Source organism: Artemia sp. Qi Xiang Cuo, chromosome 4 (genome assembly GCF_049724085.1).
Source record: "Artemia sp. Qi Xiang Cuo chromosome 4, ASM4972408v1, whole genome shotgun sequence".
Classification (NCBI taxonomy): domain Eukaryota; kingdom Metazoa; phylum Arthropoda; class Branchiopoda; order Anostraca; family Artemiidae; genus Artemia; species Artemia sp. Qi Xiang Cuo.
The window spans coordinates 73,406,317-73,433,909 of record NC_142797.1 but is presented as its reverse complement, the minus strand read 5'-3'; the positions used below and the strand labels follow the sequence as shown (position 1 = coordinate 73,433,909).

At 38.3% G+C, this 27,593-nt stretch overlaps 1 protein-coding gene across 1 annotated transcript; it reads right to left on the bottom strand.

Annotated features, from left to right (window-relative positions):
• Positions 1-56: 56 nt before the first annotated feature.
• On the bottom strand, positions 57-26,127 carry LOC148953421 (uncharacterized). The gene is made up of 3 exons (XM_089087956.1): positions 25,524-26,127; positions 2,967-3,027; positions 57-333 (listed from the first exon to the last, which is right to left on the bottom strand). The coding sequence occupies exons 1-3, from the start codon at positions 26,125-26,127 to the stop codon at positions 57-59; spliced, it is 942 nt and encodes a 313-aa protein (XP_088944082.1).
• Between the last annotated feature and the right edge of the window lie 1,466 nt (positions 26,128-27,593).

Sequence of the window (27,593 nt, the reverse complement as noted above, 5' to 3'; positions counted from 1 at the left end):
ACCATTTTCATAGCTTTCCACCACAATGGCTGATCGAAGGTCAAGACTGGGGAGAATCAATGGCGTTTAGCTTGGTCTGCGATGAACATCAAGGTAGAGTACACACAGGTGTCATCACTGGCAGACAGATCAATCATCGGGAGAAATATTACAGACGCTTTCCCCGGATGGCTTCTAACCATGACAGTCTGATGTGTCCCATTCCATCCCGGCCTTGGAGTCTTCAGATACCACGACGAAAGCCAGAGAGTATCGAGACTAGCACTGGGATCCAGTGCAGTGAAGTCAGGAATAAAAACGTATCTGATTTTTGAAAGAACACTGTCGTCACATCTGACATGAAGCACACGGAAATATGGTCACGAAATACGAATTTCTTGTTTGGTGATGAATGTGAAACACTAACGGTGGGACATAACTTGAATCTGATGCGATATTCGAATTCAGCACACAAAACTAGTTCAGAAACATGTCTCCCATGAAGTAAATGCTAAGCTCTAGGATAACGAAAAATTTCCGCTAAAAACAACAAAAAACAAACGGAAAATGCTAAAAAACACTTATTTTGCACCCCGTTGGGTTTCTCAACTTTTGATATGTTGTACAGTTTTTTTTCTTTACAAGATGGTGTAAAAATCATTTCTGTTGCAATTTGTTTGCGGTCGAGTCCTATTTGACGCTAGATTGACTGTACTATTACGTAAAAACCAAAGAAATCTTGAAAAACCTCTTAAGAAATAATGTCTTCAAATTGTGTTGAAATTTCTTGAAACGTCTTGAAAAAGGTCTTGAGAAGATATGTCTTAAAAAACATATTTAAGTGTCTTGAAAAGTTTTGAGAAACGTCTTGAAATGTCTCGAAACGCCTTTTAGAAAACATCTTGAAGAAAAATATTGAAGTCTTAAAAAGGTCTAACAAAATGTCTTGAAATCTTAAAAATGTCTTGAAACGTCATAAGGTCTTGAAGAAAAATATCTTAAAAACGTCTTGAAAAGTTTTAAAAGACGTCTTGAAGAAAAATGCCTTAAAAAATGTCTTAAAATGTCTTAAAACGTCTTGAAAAATGGCTTGAAGTAAATGTCTTAAAAAATGTCTTAAAAACGTCTTGGATTATCTTGAAACGTCTTGAAGAACGTTTTGAAAAAAGTCTTTAGAAACATATTGTAATGTCTTGAAACGTCTTAAAAAAAATCTTGAAGAAAAATGTCTTAAAAAACATCTTCAGATGTCTTGAAACATCTTTAAAAAAAACATATTTAAGAAAAATATGTTAAAAACGTCTGGGAATGTTTTGAAACGTCTTGAAAAAACATTTTGAAAAAAAATTTCTTAAAAAATGTTTTGGAATGTCTTGAAACTTCTTGAAAAAGGGCTTGGGAAAAATTGTCTTAAGAAATATCTTGAAGTGTCTTGAAACGTCTCGGAAAATGTCTTGAAGATGAATGTCTTTAAAAAGTTCTCAAATTTCTTAAAAAACGTCTTGGAGTGTCTTGAAACGTCTTGAAAAAATGTCTTGAAGAAAAATTTATTTAAAAACATCTGGGAATGTCTTAAAACATCTTGAAAAAGGTTTTGAAGAAAATCTCTTAAAAGATATCTTGTAATATCTTGAAACCTCTTAAAAAACATCTTGACGAAAAATATCTTAAAAAAATATCTTAAAATGTCGTGTAACATCTTTAAAAAAAACATCTTGAAGAAAAATGTAAAAAAACGTCTTGGAATGTCTTGAAACGTCGTAGAAAGTCTAGAAGAAAAATGACTTAAAAACGTCTTGAAATGTCTTGAAACGTCTTAAGAAACGTCTTGAATGAAAGTATTTAAAAAACATCTTAAAGTATTTTGTAGCGCCTTGAAAAACTTCTTGAATAAAAATGTCTTAGAAAAACGTCTTGAAATTTTTTGGAATGTCTTGGAATGTCTTGAAAAATGTTTTGAAGAAAAATATCTTAAAAACCGTCTTGGAATGTCTTGAAACATCTTAAAGAAACGTTTTGAAGAAAAATGTCTTAAAAAACATTTTGAAATGTCTTGAAACGCCTTGAAAAAACATCTTGAAAAAAAAAATCTTAAAAAACGTCTTGGAATGTCTTGAAACGTCTTGAAGGAAAATGTCTTAAAAATGTCTTTGAATTTTTTAGAACGTCTTGAAGAAAAATATTTTAAAAAAAAATCCCCACTTGACCAGAGGACTCTACCACGGCTTATTACGTAACAACCAAAAGTAAACAAACACTATTATAGTAAGTAAGTAAGTAAGTTTATTTATAACCCGCAACATAAAATAAATGCAGAGTAAAGAAGAAAAAACAAAATAATATTATCCACAATGAAATAGTAAGAAAAACACAACATAAATAACGTAACAATATCCATAAATCTCTAATCTGGAAACAAATAAGTGAGGGGGTCACTGGCACATATCTTCCATGGAGTATTGGTCCTCAGGTCCTTAGCGATCTTGTCAAGCAGCACTAGAGGGTCGATAAGTCCAAAATTAGAATTAATAAGCTTGTGATTTCTGTACTACCTTGGTAAAATAGCAGGAATTTACAATATTTAAAATAGCCTCTCCCTAGCTGAAGACGGTCTTTTTTGAGCATTAAAGGCTGCAAACCGGAAAGAAAATGAAATGTAGGAGAACAAAAACTATGGCAAAGTTTACATTAGGCTCGGCGGCTGTACCTCCCTCTCTTAGGCGAGATATTATCGTATGAGAAGCGAATACACTGCAGAGTACTAGCAACCAGAGAAGAGCATTTAGTAGAAAGTGTATCAGAAAAACTAATCCCAAACCATTTCAACTTTGAGACACACTTGCATTGTAGCATTTAGTACACATGTACAGGAGGAGCTGGTTTATAAATATTAAAACACAGAAACTCGCATTTTGAAACATTTACAGAAAGCCCAATCATACTCAAAGCATTAATCAGAACATTTAGATTTGTTTGTGAGGCCTGACCTAGTATGACTAACAAGCATAAAATCAACAACATAGGCAATATGACTAACAGCGGTATTTTCTAAAAACAAAGTAGGAGACAGCATTAGCAAACAGTCCGCAAGCACAGTTTTAAAAATATATGGAGACGTCACACCACCTTGCCTGACTCCCTTCTCTACTAAGATAGGTTCGGATATATCAGACATTCATTTTAACCGAACCAACGAATCGGAATACACGTATTGAAGAACTTTTAATACGGAACATTTAATTCCTGCTTTAACTAAGCAGTGAAGCGCTTGCGAATGTACAACGTTGTCAAAAGCGCCCGAGATATCAACCGAGCAAAAATTAAGTGGCCTTTTTTTGCATTTTTGCCGAGACTAGCAACTGACCAAGTATATGATGGGCTTGAGAACAACCAAAACCGGCTCTTAACCCAACTTAATAATCAGAAAAATCACATTTAGTCAAAACTTCAAGCAATACGGCATACTCGAACAGCTTTCTCATGAAGCAGGACACTGTAATTGGTCGATAACTGGAGCACTGATCTGCGTCCTTTCCCTTTTTCAAAACTGATGTTACAATTCCCGAAAGAAAACTATCTGGAACTAAGGACTGGGCTACACACATCTAGAATTGAGCTGAATGTGTGTTAACAATAATGGACACTTACAGTTGAAGTGATTGTGACAGGGACCATCCATATCAGGAGCACGTGATTTCTTAACACACTTAAAAGCCCGACAGATATAACCACTAGATATTGACAATATATGGACTTATCGAAGAACTCGAGGAACTGTATTATACAATAAGGAAGAAGAAATTGACTGGATAGAATGATTAAATGTAGAAAAAACACGAGTGAAATGAGCAACAAAATCACTGATTTTGATAATCGAAACGATAGCAGGCACACACTTGCTGCTAATAATTACATTGGACCAAGTCTTTTTATCCGAGGGGCCATCCAAGCCATTCAGGCAGGCTTGACGCAAAGAAGATCTAAACTGATGTTTTGAATTTTGCTTAATTTTACATACTTCACTAGACGTGGGCCGATAACAAGTAATCCAAAGGCGAAGCCAAAAATTCGTGCGTTGTTTAGCTTTTTTCAGTTCTGGGCACACATTCCATAATGGTTTTCTGGTGCCAAATCTAACACGTTCAACAGGAACTTAAACTGAAGCAGCTGCCTTCAAACAATGTTCAATCTGGTAATAGAAACAATTTGAATCAATCTTAGCTGTCGATGACCTTACAGAGGTTTGTAAAAGGTGAAAAGGCACTTTCAGGCTTGATAATAACGAGCACATTTAATCGTTTCGAATTTTGGGTATTACGTAATAAATACCTCTGTCGTCTAGAAAGCCCTTCCCATTACGTAATTAACAACTTCATCTCTTAGAAAACATTCCCTAATACGTAACATGCATCTGCGTCTTGATGGAATCGCCGCTAAGCCTCCTCCGTCATTAAGGGAAGAAAGGAGTAGTGGCTATGGTCCCATTTAAAGTCATTATGCTGTCATTACTGACATGACATCTACCAAAATCCTCATTTTGGTCGGTAAATGCAGCAGTTTTAGAAAACTGTGCTCTGATTATATTTATGGTCCCACTATTTTCCTTCGGTAAAATGAAGAATATGGAAATATTGATCTCGGTCGGCAAATTCAGAAGTTTTACTGACTGGAAAGAATGGGTAAAGCCCCATTCGGTAACAACTAATTCGAGTTACTGGCAAGGAGGAAGGTCACATCCGCATTTATAGCAGGTTAGGTGGTTAGTAGATTATTTGCTATGGGTGGTAAGTAAAGTGACGCACCATCGAAGGGACCCACTTGTCAGTTTCGAACTTTGCAAATTACCTGATCCGGATCATTGATCTCAAGTTCAAAGGCACAGACTAATGAAGGGAATTAGATATGTTGAAGTTATAAACGAATTGAAAAAAATTAAGTGCATGAATATATATGACAAAGGCTATCGTAAATGAACGAATGCCATTTTTCAAATAAATAAAGAGACTGAATGGATTTTAGCTGCTGAGCAGGTTGTTTGCAACCCGTTTGCAACATAAGCAACCAAAAGAATCAAATTAGCAGTGCCACACTGCCGAAAAGGTTTTAGAAGTCTTAGAAAAGGAAAGTGTAAGCAGAGAGGTGCTAATGTTTTAAAGCTAAAATTATCCCAACAACATGTCTAGTATTCAACAAGATGCCAAGGAACACATATGAGCTTAACAGGGAATAGAAGTACGCTAAATGGAATCCATAGTTCGCAGAGAGAATCTCTTGGTGGAGCACAAGTGGAGCAACTCTTCCATAGTCGGAAAAATATTTGAAATCTTCCAGTAACTGTATGTCTTCTTTTTGGGTCAAATGAAACGAGTTATTGCTTACAAACGAGTAGTTGAGAGCGCTGAATCGACACAGAAGCTTAAGAATCTGTCAATGAAAAAACAGATCTCCAGGTGAGAGATTATTGACAGTGTTTTGGACCAGCTTTGACACTTGTCTATTGTTAAGGTTCTCAAAGAGCCAATAGAACAGGACAAGGACATGATAATAAAAAAGTCAAACATCTGTATCACCAAATTATTTGTTATGGCTTTATTCTGATACTGATGTTCATATGCCATGTCCTGTTGATGTTTATTTAAAGACACTTATTTTTTATTCAATTTCTGATCGTCTTTCAATTTACACAGGAAATACCCTCTATGTGGCAAATTTTTCTTGGACCCCTCCAATACAAATTTTCTCTCGAGGAAATTCCCCCCGCTTAGAATTATTCCTGGTGATAATTTTCCGTGGAGAATGTCACTACCACCCATGGAAAAACCTCCTCCACAAAAAATCCCCCAAAGTATTCCAACAAATCTGAAAATTTCCCCCTAGGCAATATCCCAAAGAAATCTCCACATGTAAAATTGAGTCTGCAATAAGTATATAAAACGAATAAAACGAATTTAGTATGGGAATTCTGGAAAATACGCCCTATCCCATAAAAATTTCCCTTTGAAAGCTCGCCCCAAGAAACTTGTCTTCGAATAGGAGAGTTTCCGCGAAAGAAATTCACTCCATAGAAAATCCCCCCCCCCAAAAAAAACTAAAAATATACATATATTATACTTCCCAATAACAAATACTATGTGTATACAATGGGCAAATTCTATGACTTGCATCCCTTTCACTTGGGGCCATGGAGGACCACGTCATCCCCAAAGGCATAGTTATTGGACCTTTCAACTATGTTGAGCGAAATAGCCACCTCAAAACGGCCAACTTTGCGGAAAAAGGGGGCGTATGACAGTGGCTAGTTTCCTCAAAGGTTTAAATTTTTTGATTATCTAAAAATAAAACTAGACCTTTTAATTTCCTTTTAAATGAGCTCTCTCTCCGTCTTCTAGGACCATTGGGTTTTAGGGATTATTCAATGATTTTTAGCGGGTAAGTAGAAAGGCCTCATGAGCTCGTGACGGGGCTCCTTATATGGGCATAGAGTCCCTAGGGAGAACACCTGTGCTGTCAGTCGTGACGGGGCACCAAATATGGGCATGGAATCCCCAGGGAGAATGATTGCGTAATCGAAGTGGGTCAATGACCTCTTTTTCCCAGGTCGATTTATTTGTTGTTGTTGTTTGGCCAAGTGCACGCTAGGGGCGAATGTTAAGATCCAGGAATAGGAAACAGGATTACGTGTTTCCTTCTAGACCAATCAGAGACTCGGTTACATCTCCTTCTAGACCAATCAGAGGCTCGCTTACATATGGTTTTCCCCATTACATAACAATTCGCCCTTGGGATTTCGTATATAACGGACATGTGTTGTGATTAAACATTCAGAAAGTTCCAGGACACAATGGATATAACACTGAATATTATCGACCTTGAAGCTTCATCTGCAATGATTAACAGTGTGAGTACATTTTCATTTTTTATTTTCAAAATAAAATTATTTTCCTTGGTCACCCTCCAGTATATCTAAGTAAATCCCCTTCCCCACAATACAAACTCCACTATGCTATCTTTATACTCGCTAGAAAACATAAAATATGTTCTTTTTACCACATAAACCCCCTCAAAACCCCCCAATGTTTTTACAACGATAGTTCTCGCAATTGAAATATTTCTCTTTTTTCGATAAAATTCTTGCTTTTCTGTATTGTAATCTTTTCTGTAACTGACTTCTGTCAATTCTTAAGGCATTATGCCGCTCTGTTTTGACATAAAGCTCCGCGCAAGCTTATAAATAGTTTTGTCACCCCTTTTCCTGTTTTGTTAACATTATCGGTTAGGTTAGACAATCTAGGTTTTCAATGCTTTTTACGTAATTCCGTGTTTGTCTGAAAATAGCGGAGAACTAATTGTCTGCAAAATTAGCGGTAGATATTTAGGACATTGGAATTCTATACTCTATGTAAGAGCGAAACAAGTTATTCTTCAAAAATAATTCCTAACAATATTTTTATGACATTGCTGAAAAGGGGGAGGGGGATTGTTTTTCTCCATCAAATTTAAACAGTTTTTCAGACAATTGAAATAATTAAGTGCAGGCCTATACAATCTGTATTTGGAGAAGTGGAACGAGTTATTTTCAAATTAAGGTCTAACAATATATTTATGACATTGCTGAAAAGGGGGGGGAGGGGGCCATGCCTAAATTCTATCGCTATCATTGTAAAGTGAAAAAAAACTGTTTTCTTCGCGTTAGGCAGTAAGAGGACCGGGGGGTTTCTAAGAAAAAAAGATAGCTTTATTATGTCTACTGCATAGATATCATTTACATCCAAGATTATAATTTATGACCTATAGCCTGCTAGGCTAACAATCTTTTTTCTATTTTAAAAGGCTATAGACAGGAAACATTTAAAAAAATTTCTCAGCAAGGTAAAAATAGGAGCATTTCTCACAAATTTTACCTTTTGCTTTGCTTTTGGCTTAGGGGGCTTCTTAGTGATAAATGCTTTCTACAAAACAGTATGGTGCGTGGGGTGGGGATACTAATGGTACTTCTGTAAAAAAAGGGGGGAAATTTTTTCCATACTAACTATTTTCTCTTCTTCAAGGCATATTGCGAAGAATATGTGTCCCCTCCATATAAGAAAGCAAGAGAGGGTGAGACAGTCCCAATGCAGCCTGGCAGAATGTTAAAGAGAGAGTGGGCGGATAACTACAATGCCAAAGCCCCACCTACGCAAGATCATGAAATAGCCGGCCCGTCACCCCCTTATCATACATTGTCGAGGGTCTTAGGAGCTGCCCCGCCTATACAAGATCATAAGGTTGCCCTCCAACACGAGCTACCCGTACCATCTGGCACCCAAGTGCAGCCGGGATATAAAAATGTGAGCATTTGACATAGCTAACTTATAGAAATATCTAAACATATCCATTTTTCATCGCGCAGTAAAAGTGTCTCAGAGATATTAAAATGTTAACCCCCCGCCCCCAACCATTGTTTTAAATTTCTCTGCTCCCCCCTCCCTCAGAGATATCTAAATATAATGTAATTTTTTTGCTTGTCAAAGAAACCGCTCTTTTTCTAATCTTTCCAATTTTCTCTGGCCCCCCACTATAGGCCATAAACTGTTGCTATCTCTTCGTTATCTCTTAATAATATTTTTAGCTAATTTCCAGTCAATTACTGATAGAGAGCCTTTTTATCTCAAAATGCTGTTTATCGCTAGAATATTATAGTTTTAATTTTTGACATAAAGCTCCGCGCAAGCTTATAAATAATTTTGTCACCCCTTTTCCTGTTTTGTTTACATTAGTATTTAGGTTAGACAATCTAGGTTTTCAATGTTTTTTACGTAATTATGTGTTTGTCCGAAAATAGCGGAGAACTTATTGTCTGCAAAATTATCGATAGATATTAAGGACATTGGAATTCTATATTCTATGTAAGAGCGAAACATGCTATTCTTCAAAAATAATTGCTAACAATATTTTTATGACATTGCTGAAAAGGGGGGGAGGGGGATTGTTTTTCTCCATCAAATTAAAACGGTTTTTCAGGCAATTGCAATAATTAAGCGCAGGCCAACGCAATCTGTATTTGGAGAAGTGAAACGAGTTATTTTCAAATTAAGGTCTAACAATATATTTAGGATATTGCTGAAAGGGGAGAGGGGGATTGTTTTTCTCCATCAAATTAAAACGGTTTTTCAGACAATTGCAATAATTAAGCACAGGCCTACACAATCTGTATTTGGAGGAATGAAAAGAGTTATTTTCAAATTAAGGTCTAACAATATATTTAGGACATTGCTGAAAGGGGGGAGGGGAACATGCCTCAATTCTATCATCACCATTGTAAATTGAAAAAACAAAAAACTGTTTCTTCACGTGAAAAGTATGGGGCTGAAATTTCTAAGAAAAAGAGAGCTTTTTGCGCCGTGGGACCCGGGAAGCGCTGTGGGGCCCGGGAAGCGCCGCGGGAAGCGCCACGGTGGCCCGCTGGGCCGATCGGAGGGGAGCATTAAATACTGGAAAGTGAGGGGGGAGTTGTTTGACCAAAACCAAATTGTATTCTATGTAAAGCGTTTTAGATTTTCGTTAAGTATTGCCTTCTATGTAAAGCGTTTTAGATTTTCGTTAAGTTGGATTTTCTTTCAGAATATCGATAGAGTAGGGAATTAAATGCTACTAAGCGCATTTTAAATAATAATCCAATTTAAGAAATAGGGATGATTTGAACACATTAAAAATAAGCTATTTTTCATTTATAGGTTGCATTGGTACCTTATTCTATGTCACCGTCCCGATCAGTTGGAGAAGAAGAAGATGCACCGGTGGACTTCTACAAAAATTCACCCTGGAGTGGTATTTCACTTGAAATTCCAGATAATATTGAAGATTTTTAACTGATTTTTTAAATGTAGTTTATAGTGCAGTTGAGCAGGGGGACGTACATCTGCTAAGTACAAACACCTTACAGCTTTTAAATGATTTTAAAAATGAATTAACTGGGAACCCTCCCCCCACTGATAACATGCTTCCACTTCAAAGAACTGAACTGGATACCCATACCCCAAATATTGAACAATTGGGAGGGGGTGGGGGTGTTGATAAAATACAAGAGGGGGAGGGGGAGGGGTTAATGTCCAATTTACAACTTTTCCTGAATTTCAATTATCTAATACAATTTTAAATGCAATAGTGGTCTACACTGCAACTTTTGGTGATCCGTTTAATTCACTTATGGGGGGTAATTTTGTGTTTGATCCCGTAGAAATTGTGCATGACTATGTAGATAGAATTCGTGCACTGCGGGAGACCCAAAGTCAATGAGGGTGAGGGGGGGCGGGATTCAATTAAGGTTTCAATTGTCTTAAAGGTGTTTTATTTAAATGAGTGGAAAAGTGAAGTTTAACACAATTATATAAACTCAGAGATGCGTTCGATTTATCCGAATTTAAAAAATTTTGAGAGTAATTTTTGCGAGTGGGTAGGTCATATTATAGCGCATCTTGAGAACTATAACGAAAATGGGAGCGGCTCTGTAGTTCTTTTTGTTGAAAATTTAAGTGTGAATATTTGTAAATTTAAGAAAGATTTTATTTTAAGAGGGGGGCATAGGGACACGGGTACAGTTTTAAATTATAATCCAGATTTAGAAAGATGTAAAGGTGTCCAGAAGATCTGTTTTGAAACAGGTCAAAAATGTTTCAAGTATGCTTTCCTCATATCAGCATTCGAGCCTCTAGCACGTGACGCTAACAAGACAAATTTAGACGATTGGGCTGTACATGGGAAGGAAGGGTCCAATTTTCCCATTGTACATTTTTCTTGTTTAGAGGGAAAATACCCAGTAACGCTAAGATCCATTGATATTTTTGAAAGGGCCACTGTCCATTTAAATATCGGCGTTACTGTGGTTCAGTATGAAACTGAATTTAAAGATGTGGTTCGTTCAAAAAAGAAGGGGGTGGTTTTTCCAGTAAGGGAACCGTCAATTGATTTGGTCAAACACTGCGTTTGGTTGTTGTATACACCACCATCTAGTGACCTTGCCAATTCAATTGGCCATTTTAAACCGATCACAGAAATCAGTAGAGTTCTGGGGGAGGGTAAGACTAGGGGGACACGTTTCTACTGTCCGACATGCCTCTCTCGATTTTGGATAGAATTAAAGCTGCAAAATCACATGAGGCACTTTAAACTGTATGGCTATGAGACAGTGGAAACGGTTTCACGGGATAGGTCTATTCTAAGTTTTAAATATTTTCAAAATACCCTCCTCCACTGTAAAAAAATCTATTTAGATTGTGAAGATCAGCTGGTGAAGGTGAATAATTCCCTATTTCCAAATTAAGTTAACGAATCTCAGGCCATTGCAATGCCCTAAACTACAGAGAAAAGAAACAACTCTAAAACAAGCTATCCGATAGAACTTGATGATAAAGTGGATGATAAGGAGATTCAGGTGAAAGCACTGACCTAATTCCTCGACACAACTAATGGTACACCTTATCGATTTAGATATATGCAATATACACTGTTGTTTTCTGCAGAGGATCGTCTCGCGATTAAAAATCAAAAAATATGTTGGGTATGTAAGGGGGAGTTTGAAGAGGGGGATAAGGGGACTAAAGTGAAAAGGGGGGAGGGGGACAGTCAGAGACCATAATCACGTGGGGCCGGACCGCCCCGCGGGGGGGAGTAATTTTAGAGGGGTAGCGCATCAATCGTGTAACTTAAATGTTAGCCAGCAGTTTTTTATCCCTGTTTTTATTCACAATGCAAATTATGATTTAAAATTTATTTTACCGGCACTAGCACGTTTGCACAGGGAGGGAGGGGGAGTAGACAGTCCATGGGTAAATGATTCATTAACCTATAACATTATTCCCAAATTGGCCGAGAAGTTGTTGCTTCTCGAGCTGAAATGGCAGGTAGTAAATAATGGGCATAATTGTTGGAATAAAATCAGGTTTTTAGATTCCTTTAGTTTTTTTCCCAAGGTATTGAGTCAATTGATTCAAGTGCAGAAAAACGACAATTTTGATAGCTTTCCCTTGCTTAAACAGCACTTTCCAGACAGTGAAATGTATGACCTATTGACTTGCACAGGTGTATATGCATACGACTATTACTGTTCTGGCGCTCGCTTAAGCGAGGTGAAACTACCTCCAATCGAAGCTTTTTACAATTCACTCACCAGTAGTGAATGCACAGCCGAGGACTATGAGTTTGCCAAGAAGGTGTGGGCTAAGGGTAATTGTAAAAATGGGTGGGAGTATTGTAGACTGTACTTAGCCAGTGACGTTTGAACTCTGTTGGACTTAGTCTGCAAGAACACAGACCAAATCTATTCAGAGTTTGGGTTAGATATAGGTTTTTGTTTTTCCAAACCACATTTGGAGATGGATTTATTTTAAAAATTAGTAGGGAGGACATAGGCCTAATAACCGATGTAGATCAGCACCTTTTTGTAGAGCGTTCAATGAGGGGAGGGTAGGTTTTTCATGGGGATTGCGTTTTGTCAACCGATCTGAGCGGACAAAACACCGGTGCAAAGTCAAATGCAGTGTTCTTGGACATGAACTCATTGTACCCCTCGGCAATGTCTCACTACTCTTTGCCGTGTGGTAACTATCATTGGCTTGAGAATTCTTGTGAGTTCCTCGACATTACCAACGTCGAGGACAATGGGTTACAAGAAGAGTTCTTTGAAATTGACGGAAACAGTCCTCTGGCACTTCCCGATTCAGTCAGTGATTATTTTTGTCTCTGTATCAGTCGGCCCATGAAAACCGACTCATTGAGCCCCTACAATGGATCACTAGTCGAGGATATGTGGATGCATTGGACCCCCTATAAGCAAAAACTGATGGCTGATTTGGACCCTAAGGAGAATATCGTTGTTCATCATGTGCGTTTGCACTGGATGGTGAACAATGGTTTCAAGATCACCAAAATACATAGGGTCCTGCAGTTCAATCAGAAACCTTATTTAAAAATGTTTATTAACACTTTTGGTCAAAAGCAATCTAGGGCAAACTCCAAGGTAGAGAAGGAAATGTACAAACTCATTCTAAATTCAGCGTTTTGCATAATATGTGAAAGCGTAAGTAACAGATCTCTCTGTGATGTCGTGACTGACCCTCTCGAGTGTGCACGAATTATTGCTGATCCCAATTTTACATCGTTCACGAGTATAGAGGCTGGCATGGTTCTTCTACACAGGAAAAAGAGAAATGTGGTACTGAACAAGAATATAGCAGGAGGTAGTTCAGTACTAGAAATTTCCAAAAAGCTCATGTTGTCGTTTTTTGCAATGTGTGCAAGGTGCAATGGCCACGGGAGGGGGAGGTTCAAGTTTACTATGGGGATACAGATTCTCTGTTGTTAAATGTAAAAACTGAGTATATATTGGGTGATCTAGAAAAGGGGGAACACATCAGCTCGCGGATGGATTTCACCAACTGGAATCCGTCCTTCTACCCCGAGTTGGTGAAACGTCAAGCCCCCAACCAACTATTAATGTTAAAATCAGAGACGGGGAGTGATTTGATATCCAGGGGGATGTTCCCGGGTCCTAAAGTTTATTGCGTTGAAACTCATAATGGGGATGAAAAGCAGGCGTGTAAAGGGGTGCCTACACATTTTGTAAGGAGCAATTTCAACTTAAGCGTGTACAGAGACTGTGTAGAAAGTAGCCTAGTGCCGAGAGCACAAGTGCTTGCAATTCGCTCTCTACAGTATAGAAATTATACTGTAAGAGTGGAAAAAAATGCAATGTCGTGTATATCTGACAAAGTCTATGTGCTCGAGAATGGTGTGAGTGTCCTGCCTCATGGCCATTACCTTATTTCAGACCGAGTTGAATGCACGTACTATCGCAATCAATTTGGTCTGGATAAATTAACCTAACCAACTAACCCAAACACCACCATCAACCTTTCATAAATTAACTAACCACCCAACCACCCAACCCGTTCATAAATTAAGCACCACCACCACTGACCCAACCTAACCCAACCTGCAGTCACAACACCGATGGTATACCGTTTTGTCCCTCGCGGCTCCCGGGGGGGGGGGGGCCCGGCCCGCGGCCACTCCCGGTGGTGGGGGGGGCCCACCCATGGCCGGTCCTCGGCCCCGCGATCCCAGAGGGGGGGGGACCCCACTTTTAAATTCATAATGTTCAACTGTTATATCAATTTTTAAGTGTTTTTTTTTGTTTTTTCAAGTGTTGTTGTTGTTGTACAGAAAAGTGTTGTTGTTGTACAGAAAAGTGTGCTACTGTGTGTTAATGTACATAAAGTGTTCTTGCTGGACAAAAAAAAAGTGTTTTAAGACAATAAGTGTTGTTCTTGCTCTTGTTCATGTTGATGGACAAAAAGTGTTTTTTTTATGTTGTACATAAAGTGTCATTTTTATCATTGTTCATGTTGAACAAATAGAGTTTTCATGTTGCTAATAAATGACCGTGAAATATTTTCAGGTTCTTGTTGAACAAGTGTTATTCTTATGTTGTTGTTGTTCATGTTGAACAAATAGAGTTTTCATGTTGGAAATAAATGACCATGAAATATTGTTTTTGTTGTTGTTCTTGTTAACGTAGAAAGATCTATGAGAAAATTATTACTACTTATTCATTGGACACGTATGATTTACAGTTAGTTGTAGTCCAACTGTTGTCAACAGCAGCAGCAGCAGCATGTATCAATTTAAAACACCCTTCAGATCGTTTCTGTGTGGGCCGTCAATGTCAGGCAAAATAACACTTTTAGCTAAAATAATTCAAAATTGTCAGAAAATGTTTTTGGAAAAACCGAAGAAAATTTACTATTGCTATAGTATTTGGCAGGAGTCCCATGATCAAATAAAAGCTATTGCCATAGCCATACCAGTACAATTCATAGGAGGACTTGATGTTTTCAATAGTATTGAATCGAACTCGTGGTTGATTATTGACGATTTGGCTGAATCCATTGAACAGTTCTCACAGGAAATACTACAATTGTTCACCGTTCGCTCCCACCATGAACAAATTTCCATAACCCTAGTTCTACACAATCTGTTTCATCACAGGAAATGTATGCGAACCCTTGCTTTGAACTGCACCATCTATATTATCTATCGAGTTGTTCGTGCTTCTAGCTCGCTAATAACTCTCAATAAACAGATATACCCCGGCGCCCCTAAATTTCTGCTGTCAGCGTACACTCAGGCGACTAAAAAACCCTATGGTTACATTTTGCTGGATCTTAATCAGAGCACACCCGAGGATCTACGTGTAGTCACCGACATTTTTGACAATGAAATTACAGTATATCTTCCGGTGAACAGTAGAAAAGGCTATTAGTTGGCGTTATGACACTGAAGAAACTACACGAACAACGGCATTTATTTCCCATTTTAAGCACTTCAAAACCCTTGCTTAGGAAGGCCATACTCAAACATGGTGTTGACAATGATTTCATTAATCTAATATCTGAACTTTGTTTAAATTTAACCGAAGGCAATGTTCAACTGCCAGAAAGTTTTAGACAACAAACGAACCAACATCGTTCCACTTAACGTGCGTTGGCCTTTAAAAAAACGGGGAAAATATTTAAAATAAAACGTCTCCTTCAAGCAGGCGGTAGCATTTTCACAATTTTGCTGCCGATAATTGCAGGACTTGTAAAAAGTTTTCTCTAGAGAGAAAATGGCAAAACCCTATATATTGACGCCATTTGAAATTGTCCTCTCGACCGTCCAACATTTAGAAGACAATGTAGGAAAATTTATTGTTGATCAGGATATTGCCGATGACAAAAAACTGCATTTTCTTCAAAATACATTTCAAAATTTGAAAATGCATAGACCATCTCGTGGCAGACCCACCGCTGCTGCAGATCCCTCCATCCAGAAAACATCTCCAGATTCTGCAGCAGCAGCAGTGCAATCAAAGGAGAAGGAATTGAATTCGATTGTATTGAAAATTGGAAACCTATTACCACTGACCTATCGAGAACAGAGTAAAAGAGTATTATCTTATCTCATGTTGGAAACTGGTGATCAAGTTCAAGTCGACAGCACAGGGAAACGAATTATAATTCAGGGAAAAAGTTATAATCTAGTTGAATTAATTTGTGATATGGTAATGAATCGTAAGGGAATTTTATTCTTTGATGCTCATCTATACACCTTTCTAAGTGTATCAAACTTCCCCAAAAGTCTTATTGGCAATAAGCAAGTTCTTAAGAAACAAAGAGAATATATTCCTCGAACAACACCAACACCAACACCATTTAAAAAAGAAGAAGATTCAATAATTGAAAATACTATCAGCAGCAGCAATGATTTTATAACACCTGTGGCTGCTAGTCAAAAGCGAAGACGAATTGATTCACCCTCCAGTGTGCAAAAGGGGAGTGGACATTAAACTACGTGTTTGCGTTCAAAATGTATGAAGTTCTGACAGGTGTCTATGAAAATATTTGTGAAGCTGGAAGTTTAAGCTCTCCCTAAAAGCTGTCTAGATTTGTCTCTGGCAGCACATTAAAAAAAAGCAAAAGAGTGTCTCGAGAATGCACCAAGTCAAACACAGTATCGGAATCACAGGCTTCGCGGCAAACAATATCGACAATCTAAAGCCTTTTTCCCTCTGCATATAATGCAAACAGATCTTTTAACTTTAGACGCAATTCAACGGCGTCAAAATGCACCCTACAAATATATTCTGGTGGCAATCAGTGTCTTTAGTCGCTATACCTATACCATTCCATTACGGTCAAAGAGAGGTGTTGAAATTGCTTAGACCATTGAAAATATTCTTGAAAAGGATATAGAAAAATTCAATCGGATCGTGGTAGTGAATTGGTTAATCCTCATGTGCAAAAGGTTCTATTGAAATATAATACAACACTTTATCATAGTAAAAGCCCGATACAGGCTGCATAGGCTGAACGATTAATAAGAACAATTCGTCTATTAATTTCAAGATATTGTATTCTGAAAAACACATCGGCTTTTATTCATGATTTAGATAAAAATCATGCAGATATACAACCATCGACCTCATCGATCTCTGTTCAACTCAAGCCCTCGGGATGTTCACTGCAGTGAAAATACATGTGATGCTTTTCTAAAGCAATATTCCAATGATGGAAAAGAAAAAAAAATAGGAAAAAGAAATTCAATGTAGGTGATACTTTTAGAATTAATAGAACAACCAATATTTTTGAAAAAGAGAATTATTTATGGAGCACCGAACTTCTTAAAGTTTCCAAAATCCTGAACATCTAACCAACCGCATATAAAATACGAGACACCACGGATAATTAGATTCTCGGTGGTTTTATATGATGATGAATTGAAAAAAATTAAAAGCAATAGGGAAGGTTATAAAATTGTATAGATATTATATAGATGTAATCGTAGGGTCAGGAGACATTTGCTTGTTTGCTGGCTAGGATACAACTCAGATTTTGATTCTTGGGTCGGTGCTGAAGATATTAACAATGCCCCATGATTTCTATGTGACTTTCATGTCCAATGTTTCTGATCCTCTCTACAATGACTTGAATAAAACAAGTGATTTTTGAACGAAACTCTCCCCCACCATCAAATTCGACGGAAAGTATGAAGTGGTTCTTGTCGACTGTATTCTCAAAAATACTTATGACCTCCTGAGAAAAGATCGTAAATATAAAATAAAATTAGACCCTATGATTGGCCACCACTACCTTCAGGTGATCAAGATAAAATTCAAAAAATCAATTGAATGGATTATCCATATATTGAATTACCCTACGAGGAACTCACCTGTATGAATGATTTATGTCATTCTAATAATAAAAGAATTTCCGCTCGTAAAAAAGGGGCTTTTCATTTCAACTATTCAAAGGAGGAGGGTAAGATCTACATTAGTTCACCTATTCCCAACGAAACGGTTATTCTCAACGATAATCTAAAGGATGTTCTTAGCCTTAAGCTCAATATAATGAATGATAAATGGTACAACAACACTAATTTAATTTTTGCTGACTACCTACCTGCCTTCTCCACGGACACTTGTATATTTCTCTACGCCTCATTTGTCGAAACATCTCGGGTTGGTAATTCAAATTTTCCCCTCCTACGAGTTCTTGAACGAAAAACCAATCAAGAACATATTCACTACTACAATATAAAGCATCTCAGTATATTCCTGTAAACACTTCCTATTTGGAACTCTGTCAGTTAACACTAAGAACTGAATTGGGTGATCCCATAGCAATTTCAAAAGGTTTTGCTGTGATTGCATGCCATTTTCGTCCCATCGTTCAACAAGATGTCTAATAAAAAAGTGGTATTCACTTGTCCTGATATTGACTGCTATGTTAATACTCTTGTTAATACTTATGTTAATACAACTGGGCAATGGAATGGACTATTACAAAGGTCGCTCGTCAATGTCTGGCTATGATCTTGGCAGTTGGTTTGCTAAGCTGTTTCGCTCTTCACTACCACTGGCTAGAAAATATCTTGTACTGGCTGCGACAGATTTTGCATCCTCTATACTATACGATTGGGGCTCTGGCAAGGATTTTAAAAAAAGTGCTACGGAAAATTTTGGGTCCAGTGCGGTAACCCCTGGCAAGAGATTAAAACAAAATGGTAATGGCTTAAAAAGGTCGAGAAACAATGTATCACTCATTAGTCTCCAGTCAGGTCAGAAACAAAAAACATCATCCATCTTGTCAAAGAAAAAAAGTAAAAAGTCGACACGTGGTGTAAACAGAAGAAGAAGCCCCAGGAAGAGAATTGTTAGATCGAAACTAGATTTCTTCTCTTAAGATGTCCTACTCACCGCATAAGGATTCTCAACCTTCAATCACCGCCTCATTGAATCTATTCAATGCTGAAAATGTTGATGTGAGTGTCAAGCATGGATACTATGAACAATTTTATCCTCAACAACCCCTCTCCGATAATATTCACTTACAAATGTATTCCAAAGAAAACTTCTTTATGGATATAGCTTCGGAATTCATTGATTTGCTTATGAAAGTCCGGACATCTGATAATACAATACCAAATCGGGGACATCGGCTATCTTATGAAAATTGTACACTACATAATTTATTTCGTCAAATTAGTGTCTACATCAATGGCACGCTGGTGAGCACAAGCAACATATCTCTCAAATTATACAAGCTATATGCAATTCATGTTGATGAAACCCAAGTCATACAAGGAATTGAGAGGCATCTCCAATGGATATGAATATATTACTAATACTGATAGTACAGATGCACTTCAAAATGCTACAACTAGTGAATTACATCTAGTTGAAAAAGTATATCATGAAATATTTAAGATACCCCAATTGCTGCCGCCCAATGTTAAAGTGGATATAAAACTGACTCTTGCACGATCCAATTTCATATTGAGAAAAGAACTTGCTGCCAATTCTGATGTAAGTCTCTCCCTCACCTCGGCAATACTTCATGTACGCAAACAACAGGTCATGAGTTCTGTTGCTTTGGCAGTGGAAAAACTGAGAGCCAATGGAAATAATATTAAACTACTTGTTCCTCATACAATCACCAATCACCGTCATATTGCCATGGGGTCACGCACCTTAAATGACTCATCCTTTATCAATGGCGAAATTCCATCAAAACTCGCTTTGGCATTTGTAAAAAGCGCCAGCGCAATAGGATCGTGGACTGAATATCCATATAAATTCGAGATGTTTGGACTTTCATCTCTTGTGTGAAAAGTAACCGGCATCCCCCTCTACAATCTATCTTTTGATAAATCCTATAGAACATTGTATGAGTTGACAATGCAAGCCCTAGATCATGATTCGCAACTATTTAAAAATGGTATAACCGAAGATATGTTTGCTAAAACACATGGTATCATTGTACTGGATTTGTCTGGCACATAGTATATGAGTATAGTACGTAAGAGGAGTGCGCGTTTAGATTGTACATTTGCCGACCTATTAGCTGAGAGTATTGCACTAATCTCACTAAATCAACATGAAACGTATTGGGAAATCACTCCCGAAGGCAGTGTTCTACTAGACTTGGCACCATGAACACCAGTCAAATAATCAATGTATTTAATATGGATCCCTACATTACAAATCCTATTGCCTACCCTCGGACTTTCTTGGATAAATTCAAAGTGTCAACAATACCTTAATTATTGTTAATAGCAGTCCATCGACTGGGCTGACGGGTCATTGGCTGTGCATCTTTCAAAAAATGAAGAAGATTTAATTTTTTGATCATCTTGGCCTAACCTATACATTCTACACACCCCACATCAGAAACTATATTGATAGCAGTGGGAAAACTATTATTCAAAATCTGAAGAGTGTGCAGGATCTAACGACTAAAAGCTGTGGCTTCCATGCACTACTATATTTTGTGTTCCGATTTCACGGTTATACTTACAAGCAGTTTCTCCACATTTATAGTGACAATCCACGTCTGAACGATTTTCTAGTGGAAAATATCCTCTCAGACCTATATAATATTGATTTCAATGCCCTAAGAGTAAAGTGCTTAAACAATTTTTGTGAATTTGCTTATTAATAAAATGTCTATATATACAACAATGTCTTTAAATATTCACTTTAGATTTCTTATTCTTCGGTGTATAGGCAACTGTCTTGAACCACTAATGTCGGTAAATCATTTGAATTCACTGTATATTGATATTGATACACTGCAAAGTCAGGGTCACATTTTCTAAAGTACAATGTAACTTCACTCTTGTCATATCTCTTTGTATAGTCAATGATACTATTTGCATTCATATTATGAAATTCACGAGTTTCAATCTGTCTATTTGAAGCAATATCACAAACAGTGTTTTCTAATGGTGAATCACATTCGGTAACTGCCAAATAAAAATCACTTGGTTTATAGTCATAGTAGGCAGTGTCGTCACAACGATGACGTAGAAACCAAATTGTCTTGTTTCCCCAACAGTTGAATCGTAGACCAGACTACTCCTCCCAGAATAATTTAAATCCAGGAAGATACCAATCTCGTAGAAATAAACTAAAATCACGTTTGGGATTCTTTCCAATCATAGCGGGGTAAGTATTCTCCCACTGATCACATTTATCATAGTGACAATTGGGACACAGATGCCCTCTAGGGTGAGAGTCACAAATCTCTTCAAGACATGAATTACATCCTTTAATTTGTACTGCATAGCCTCTATGTAATTTACAAGGATTACATAATTTACACTTTTCACTATAGTCATCAATAATTGTGCAATTCTCACATTGAGTCCAACTGCCAAGAGTGTATATGCACAATGGACATGTATAGAACATTTTTGGTTTCCGATGTCAACTCTCTCACAGCTAAAACGAAACTGATCGTCCTCGCAGTCGATAAATTCAGTGAGAGGAATTGGGAGAGGAGTAGCTCTCTGACACTACCTCTTTTGAGTGGTGGTCCCATCTACATTTAATCTATCGGGATTGTTTCAAAAGTATATCCACGATAAGATTTTGGTTTGATCCAATTAATATATAAATAAATTGGGTATAAGCACTTAAGTCACATTTTAAAAGTTTCATACAATAGTCCAATGGGGGAGAATCAGATTTCATTATATTGTCAAGTGTCCCCCGAGAGAATATCCTGCGTTGAAGAGATAACTCGAGAAAATCATCATCCAAAATTAAATTTTTTTTCCATAAACACTAGATTTGATCTAATTCTCTTTATCTCAAATTTATTAATTTTTCAATCATTTCACTCTAACTGCTGACTCTAGACTGACCCTGATTCGTTAGCCCTAACCTAACCTAACCAGAAAAGAAAGGGAACATTTTCGATTTCGAAACAATTTTATTGAGTAATTACAACAACAACAATAATACTAAGCATGTACAATTAGCGATGCAGTTTATTGTCTTCGATAGATTTCACTAATGCACTTAAAGCACATTGAAGTCTATTCACATGTGCTATATCAACTTTAGCAGCGAAACATAATTGATCCTCCATTTTAAATTTGCTAAAGGATATCACATATCTTGCATATACTTCATCCCATTCCAGACAAAGCCGTGATCCTCTCTGATTTCCACGACAATGTTTGGTGCTCTTGTATTATTACCATCAACTCCACTATCAACTTCTAATAGGGCAAACATTCCACTCGTCATCATCAACACACACAAATATATATCCAAATGAGTAAAGTCAAACTGTTCTTCTCACTCCTTTGAATTCTATTCACAGACTAATAAAACTATAGCAAAAATCCTTTCCTCATATTCTCTGCGATCCTCCACCGCTAATATGTAAGCGAGCCTCTGATTAGTCTATAAGGATATGTAAGCGAGTCTCTGATTGGTTTAGAAGGAAACACGTGATCCTGTTTCCTATTCCTGTATCTTAACATTCGCCCCTAGCGTGCACTTGGCCAAACAACAACAACAAATACCTTGACCATGGAAAAAGAGGTCATTGACCCACTTCGATTACGCAATCATTCTCCCTGGGGATTCCATGCCCATATTTGGTGCCCCGTCACGACTGACAGCACAGGTGTTCTCCCTAGGGACTCTATGCCCATATATGGAGCCCCGTCACGAGCTCATGAGGCCTTTCTACTCGGGTATTTCTTCTTTTTTTCAGAAATAAGTCAGGTCAGGTTTTACTTTTAGTAGGTATCCTCTCCATCCTTTTCAAAAATAAGGCAAAATTTCTCAGGCTTGTAATTTTTGATGGGTTTTATTAAACTTAATGTTTCTTGTTTAATCGGAACCTGCATTCTTTACGTTTATCTATCAAACAGTTCGTGGGAAAAAAAGCTGTAAGTAAGAAGCGACCCGGCTCAATAGTAACCGAATCTCTAAAAAACTAAATTTTTGATCCGAATACATAAATCAAAGGAATTTAATTATTATAGTGATTTCAAATATATAAGTTTCATTAAATTTACTCTAAACCATCAAAGTTTACGAGCCTGAGAAAATTTGTCTTATTTTCGAAAAAACGGGGAAACACCCACCAACAGTCACAGAATCTTAATGAAAATCATACCATCAGATTCAGCGTATCAGTGAAACCTACAGTAGAGATTTCAAGCTCCTATCTGCAAAAAAGTAGTATTTTTGTAATTTTTGCCAGAAGAATGATGACGGATGCGTGAATTTTTTTTTCACAGATGTTATCGCATCGACCCAGGGGTCCTAAAATATCGGGAGGGATCTAATTCGAATGGAAAATATAAGTTCTAGCACCCTTTATAAGTGACAAAAAGATTGGAGGGCAACTGGGCTCCCTCCCACGCCCATTTTTTTTTTTAAATGATCCAATCAAAATTGTGAGACAGCCATATTGTTCAGTTTAGTTGAAAGATCAAATATGTGTGTCTTTATGCGTAAAATGATCCACCAGAGCCCATGGGGAAAGGCCTGTAAGTTATGAAATTCACTCATTGTTTAAGCATAGGATTTGTTACTCGGAAGTAGACAGCCGGTGTGGGGGGGAGGGGGTTGTGCTTGGGGTACATTTCTATGTGGAGAATCTTCCTTGGGAAGAGAAATTTCTGGGGAGTGAATATTCCAGAGAAAATTAGAAGATGTTCCGGGGGATTTATCCAGGGGCTTTCTCCCGCGTGTTTTGTTTTCTGGGAAACAATTTCCACGGAAGGGGACATTTTTGGAGTGATCAAGAAACAGATTAGAGATTAAAGTCTTCTTCAAATGATAGAATGCTAAGGAGAATTTTTTCAGTGTGTTTCGCCCACAAGCAAGTTTACAGGGAGGGAAGATCCTCAGCGAGGATAGAATTGTCTGGAGGGAATTTGACGGGGGTGAGTGCAGTTTACATGAGATGAAATTCCCACAGGGGAGTTTTCCATGAGAAGAAGGGGTGTATTTCATAGAGGGTGAGCCAGATTTACCGGCATTAATTGAAAAACTAACAAAAATTATTCCATATACAAAGGGTTACCACCACTGGCGTCCTTTATTGGCATTTGAGATATACAAAACCTGTCAGACCATTTTCTGCAGCTACACCCAATGCTGGGCCAATCAGAGATGTTTCTACTAACGGTAAACCATATATGGTGACCTTAGATTCAGATCAAGATTTAATGATTGCATATTTTATTAAAGGTATCAAAGGCAACTCATTTGATGATCTTGGTCTCGTTGCTGACTCGATCGACCGGTTGACTGACGCTATGGAAGTCCTGCAGGAAGAGGCAGCAAAGGGGGGGCTGAAAATATGGCTTAAAACGAAGATAATGGAAATTGAGCCCCCAAGCCCAGTGTTGCCCCCTGAGAACATAACTATTTGCGGAACTTCCGTTGAGGTTGTAAAAAACTGCACTTATCTTGGCTGTGCAGCCAAATTTCAAAAGCCTCGTCTATCGTCGGAAGGCTCAACAATTTGTTGAGAATGCCGCATATATCTAGGCGCACGAAGATGCAAAGTTATAATGCATCCTTAAGCTCTGGCCTCCTCTATGCAGCGGAAACCTGGCCTCTGAAATCAACAATCCTCAGCATGATAGACGTCTGCCAGATGAAACTGCTCCGTCGGATTGAGGAACTCTGATTGTATGATTTTGTAAGCAACGCAAGGTTGCTCACACTCACCTCCCAAGTGCGATTATCCGTCCAAACAGTGCAGCGTACTCTCAGATGGTTTGGAAACCTCCTGATTATGCCGAAGATAACCGCAGCCCGAACAATCTATGATTTTGACGCTAAAGCTCATGGCTGGTCTCCCCCGAGGGGGAAAACCTCAGACAAGGTGGAAGGATAGCCTTAACAAACTCCTGGAGATGGCAAACATTGCTATTGACAAGCCCCACTAATAGCAGCATACCGTTCATCCCGGAGAAGCAGAGTTGCGACGCTCTCTACGCCGCCCCCAACACGGCAGAAGCCTTAATTCAAGTAAGTCAAAGGCAAACCATTGCATAATAGGTATCCCATTTGCATAACTCTGGTCTGAATGAGCTTAATTGATGATTCTAATATTAGTATGAAACAGAGGACAATAAAATTCTCATTTTCTTTTAATTGGATCGTATGAAAGTGGTAAAGGGATTAAAATTGCTAATAGATAAAAATTAATTCAGTAACTCATATGAGAGTAATGCAGCAAATTTAGAAATCGTGGAATAAGAAAAAGAAGAGGACAATCTGGAAGAAATGAGAAGAAGAATCTTTGTTGAAATGGAGAGAAAAAGGGCAGGCTCATCAGTTTCTGCAGTGGAAGAGAGTGACACATATCACAAGAAACAATACAAACAAATGACACCCTCTTCATTTCAAGGAAGATCAGGAACACAAGGAAGGTCTCGCAAAAGGAGGTTCTCTCATTGCCTCCCATATTGCATCACGATGGACCGAATCAAACGCGGTAATGAAGTCTATGAAGATTTGGATTGTTTCCTGCTGGTGTTTAAACCGGTGTTCAAGAATCTGTCGCAGGCTAAGAATCTGGTCATAGAAACCCATACCCGGCCTGAATCCTGCTTGGTTGGGTCCGTTCGGCTATTTCTGTTGTCTCTGAATCTATTTAAAAGTATGACTGCGAACAGCTTGGCAGCAATGGGGATAAGGGATATACCTCTGTAGTTTTTGCACTCCATTCGGTCTCCTTTTTGGAAGATAGGGACAATTATTGAGATCTTCCAGTCATCTTGGATGTATTCATTGTCCCAGCCTTCGGTTATCACGCTATGAAGTTCATCCACCGCCGCCTCGGGGAGAGATTTCAGTAACTCGGCAGGAATCCCATCTATTCCTGGGCTTTTATGGTTTTTCAAAACTTGGATCACCTTAATTACTTCATCCCTGGAGGGTGGGTCCGTACATACATTTTCATAAGCCTGGTTGTGCGGGGGGTTCTGCAGTTCTGTAAGTGGTTGCTTTCGATTACTATTGTCTCCTGGTCTCAATAGCTCTTGGAAATGAACTCGCCATCTTTCGATACGTTCCTCGCTGCTTATGAGTATTTTCCCATCCTTCGCCTTAAGTGAGGGGATGGTAGTATGCTTCTTCTTCCCAGTGCATTCTCCAAGTATCTGATAGAGTTTTCGTGTATCGTTCCGTGATGCGGCTCTTTCCATATAACTGGCAACATTAACCCAGTAGGCTTTATTGTCAGCTCTTGCTGATTTGTTACATTCTTGTCGTAGCACTTTGAATGTGGGGGACTTCTTGTTGGTCATTTCGGATTTTTTGGCAGAGAGTTTGATAGTCTTTTATGAGATCCATTTCTTGGTTTTACGCTTGACAAACCCAAGTATGTTTGCGGCAGCTTCATTGATGTGGTCCTTGAATTTGCTCCATTTCTTCTCAATCTTTATCTTGGGGCACTGATCAGTCGGGATTGCCTCCTCGGTATCATCTTGAAGGAAAGCGAAGCGGTTTGAGAGTTCAAGGACAAATGCTCCTCGCTACTCATCTATTTTCAGCTTCGACACGTCTATTTTCTGGCTCGGTATAGTAGTCTTTCTTGAGCCAAGTCTGTACTTTAGTCTTGTCTTCAGCAAGAAGTGGTCATATCCATTTTTTGATCCCATGTCAGCACATCTGTGCACTCTCGAGTTCACCACCAAGGATTTCCATTGTCGGGATACATGGAGATAATCTATTTAGGCCTTTACTCTACCATCGCGGGATTCCCATGTATACGTATGACACGACTTGTGCCTAAGCCAGGTGTTAGCCACAGCGAGGTTGTTCTTCATTGCGAACAGCAAAAGCCTGTTTCCATTTGTGCACCTATCTCCAAGGCCGTGCTTGCCGATCACATCTTCCGAGCTATTCAGCTTTCCGCCGATTCTGGCATTGAATTCGCCTCCAATTAGGAGGATATCTTTCTGGGGAATCTTATCAATGACAGTCTTCAGGTCAATGTAAAACTGATCTTTTTGCTGTTGAGTGGCATCTCTTATTAGGGCGTAAACGCTAAGGACAGTCACATTGTTCGTGCGACCTTTAATTCTTGTCCGTACAATTCTCTCAGACACAGGCTCATATTCTATGAGCCCAGTAGCTGCTTTTGTGGACAACAGGATACCTACTCCTGATCGGCCAGATCATCTAATGGTCACGAGTTGTAAAAAGAGACCATCTTCCCAGCCGAGGATTCAAGGGTCAAGATGTTACGTTCATTTAGTATCGTCTCAGAAACGTACAAAATATCAAGGTTATAAAGATAAAATTCATTAGCTACAAAAGCTTGTGTCAATGAACATTTAATCGAGCGCAGGTTCCAGCAGCCGATATTCAGGCATTGTCTTCTTGATAGGACGGTAGCTAGCATACTTTTCGACGAGAGCGCCATTCTGGTCGCATCGCATAATACCGGGGATGCCGTAGCAAAACTTTTCATCATCATATTTGTCATCATCATTGAGCGCTTCTTGGGGATAAGATACACCACAAGGTCCCCAGTCTTGCGGTCACCCGAAGCGCATTGGCCATCACCTTGCTCGGCGTGAAGCTCAGTGATGTTTAAGCCCCTTCACCACTTTGACGTGTGCTAGCGGATTTCCTATGCTGCCTAGGGACGGAGGGTCAAGCTCCAAGCTAAAACTAAAACTCTAAACTAAAACTAAACTAAACTAACACTCCAAACTAAAACTCTAAAGCTTAAACTCTAAGCCAAAACTCTAAACTAATACTCTAA

Bases quoted from the DNA above. Each gene is read 5' to 3' on its own strand.
- LOC148953421 (XM_089087956.1), bottom strand. From the start codon at position 26,127: ATGACCAACAAGAAGTCCCCCACATTCAAAGTGCTACGACAAGAATGT. The intron at 3,028-25,523 runs GTATATCCCTTA...CTTTGTTTTTAG, and splicing joins GGAGTGCAAAAACTACAGAG to AAAATACCGCTGTTAGTCAT. The intron at 334-2,966 runs GTCAGGCCTCAC...GCTTCATGTCAG, and splicing joins ATGCTTGTTAGTCATACTAG to ATGTGACGACAGTGTTCTTT.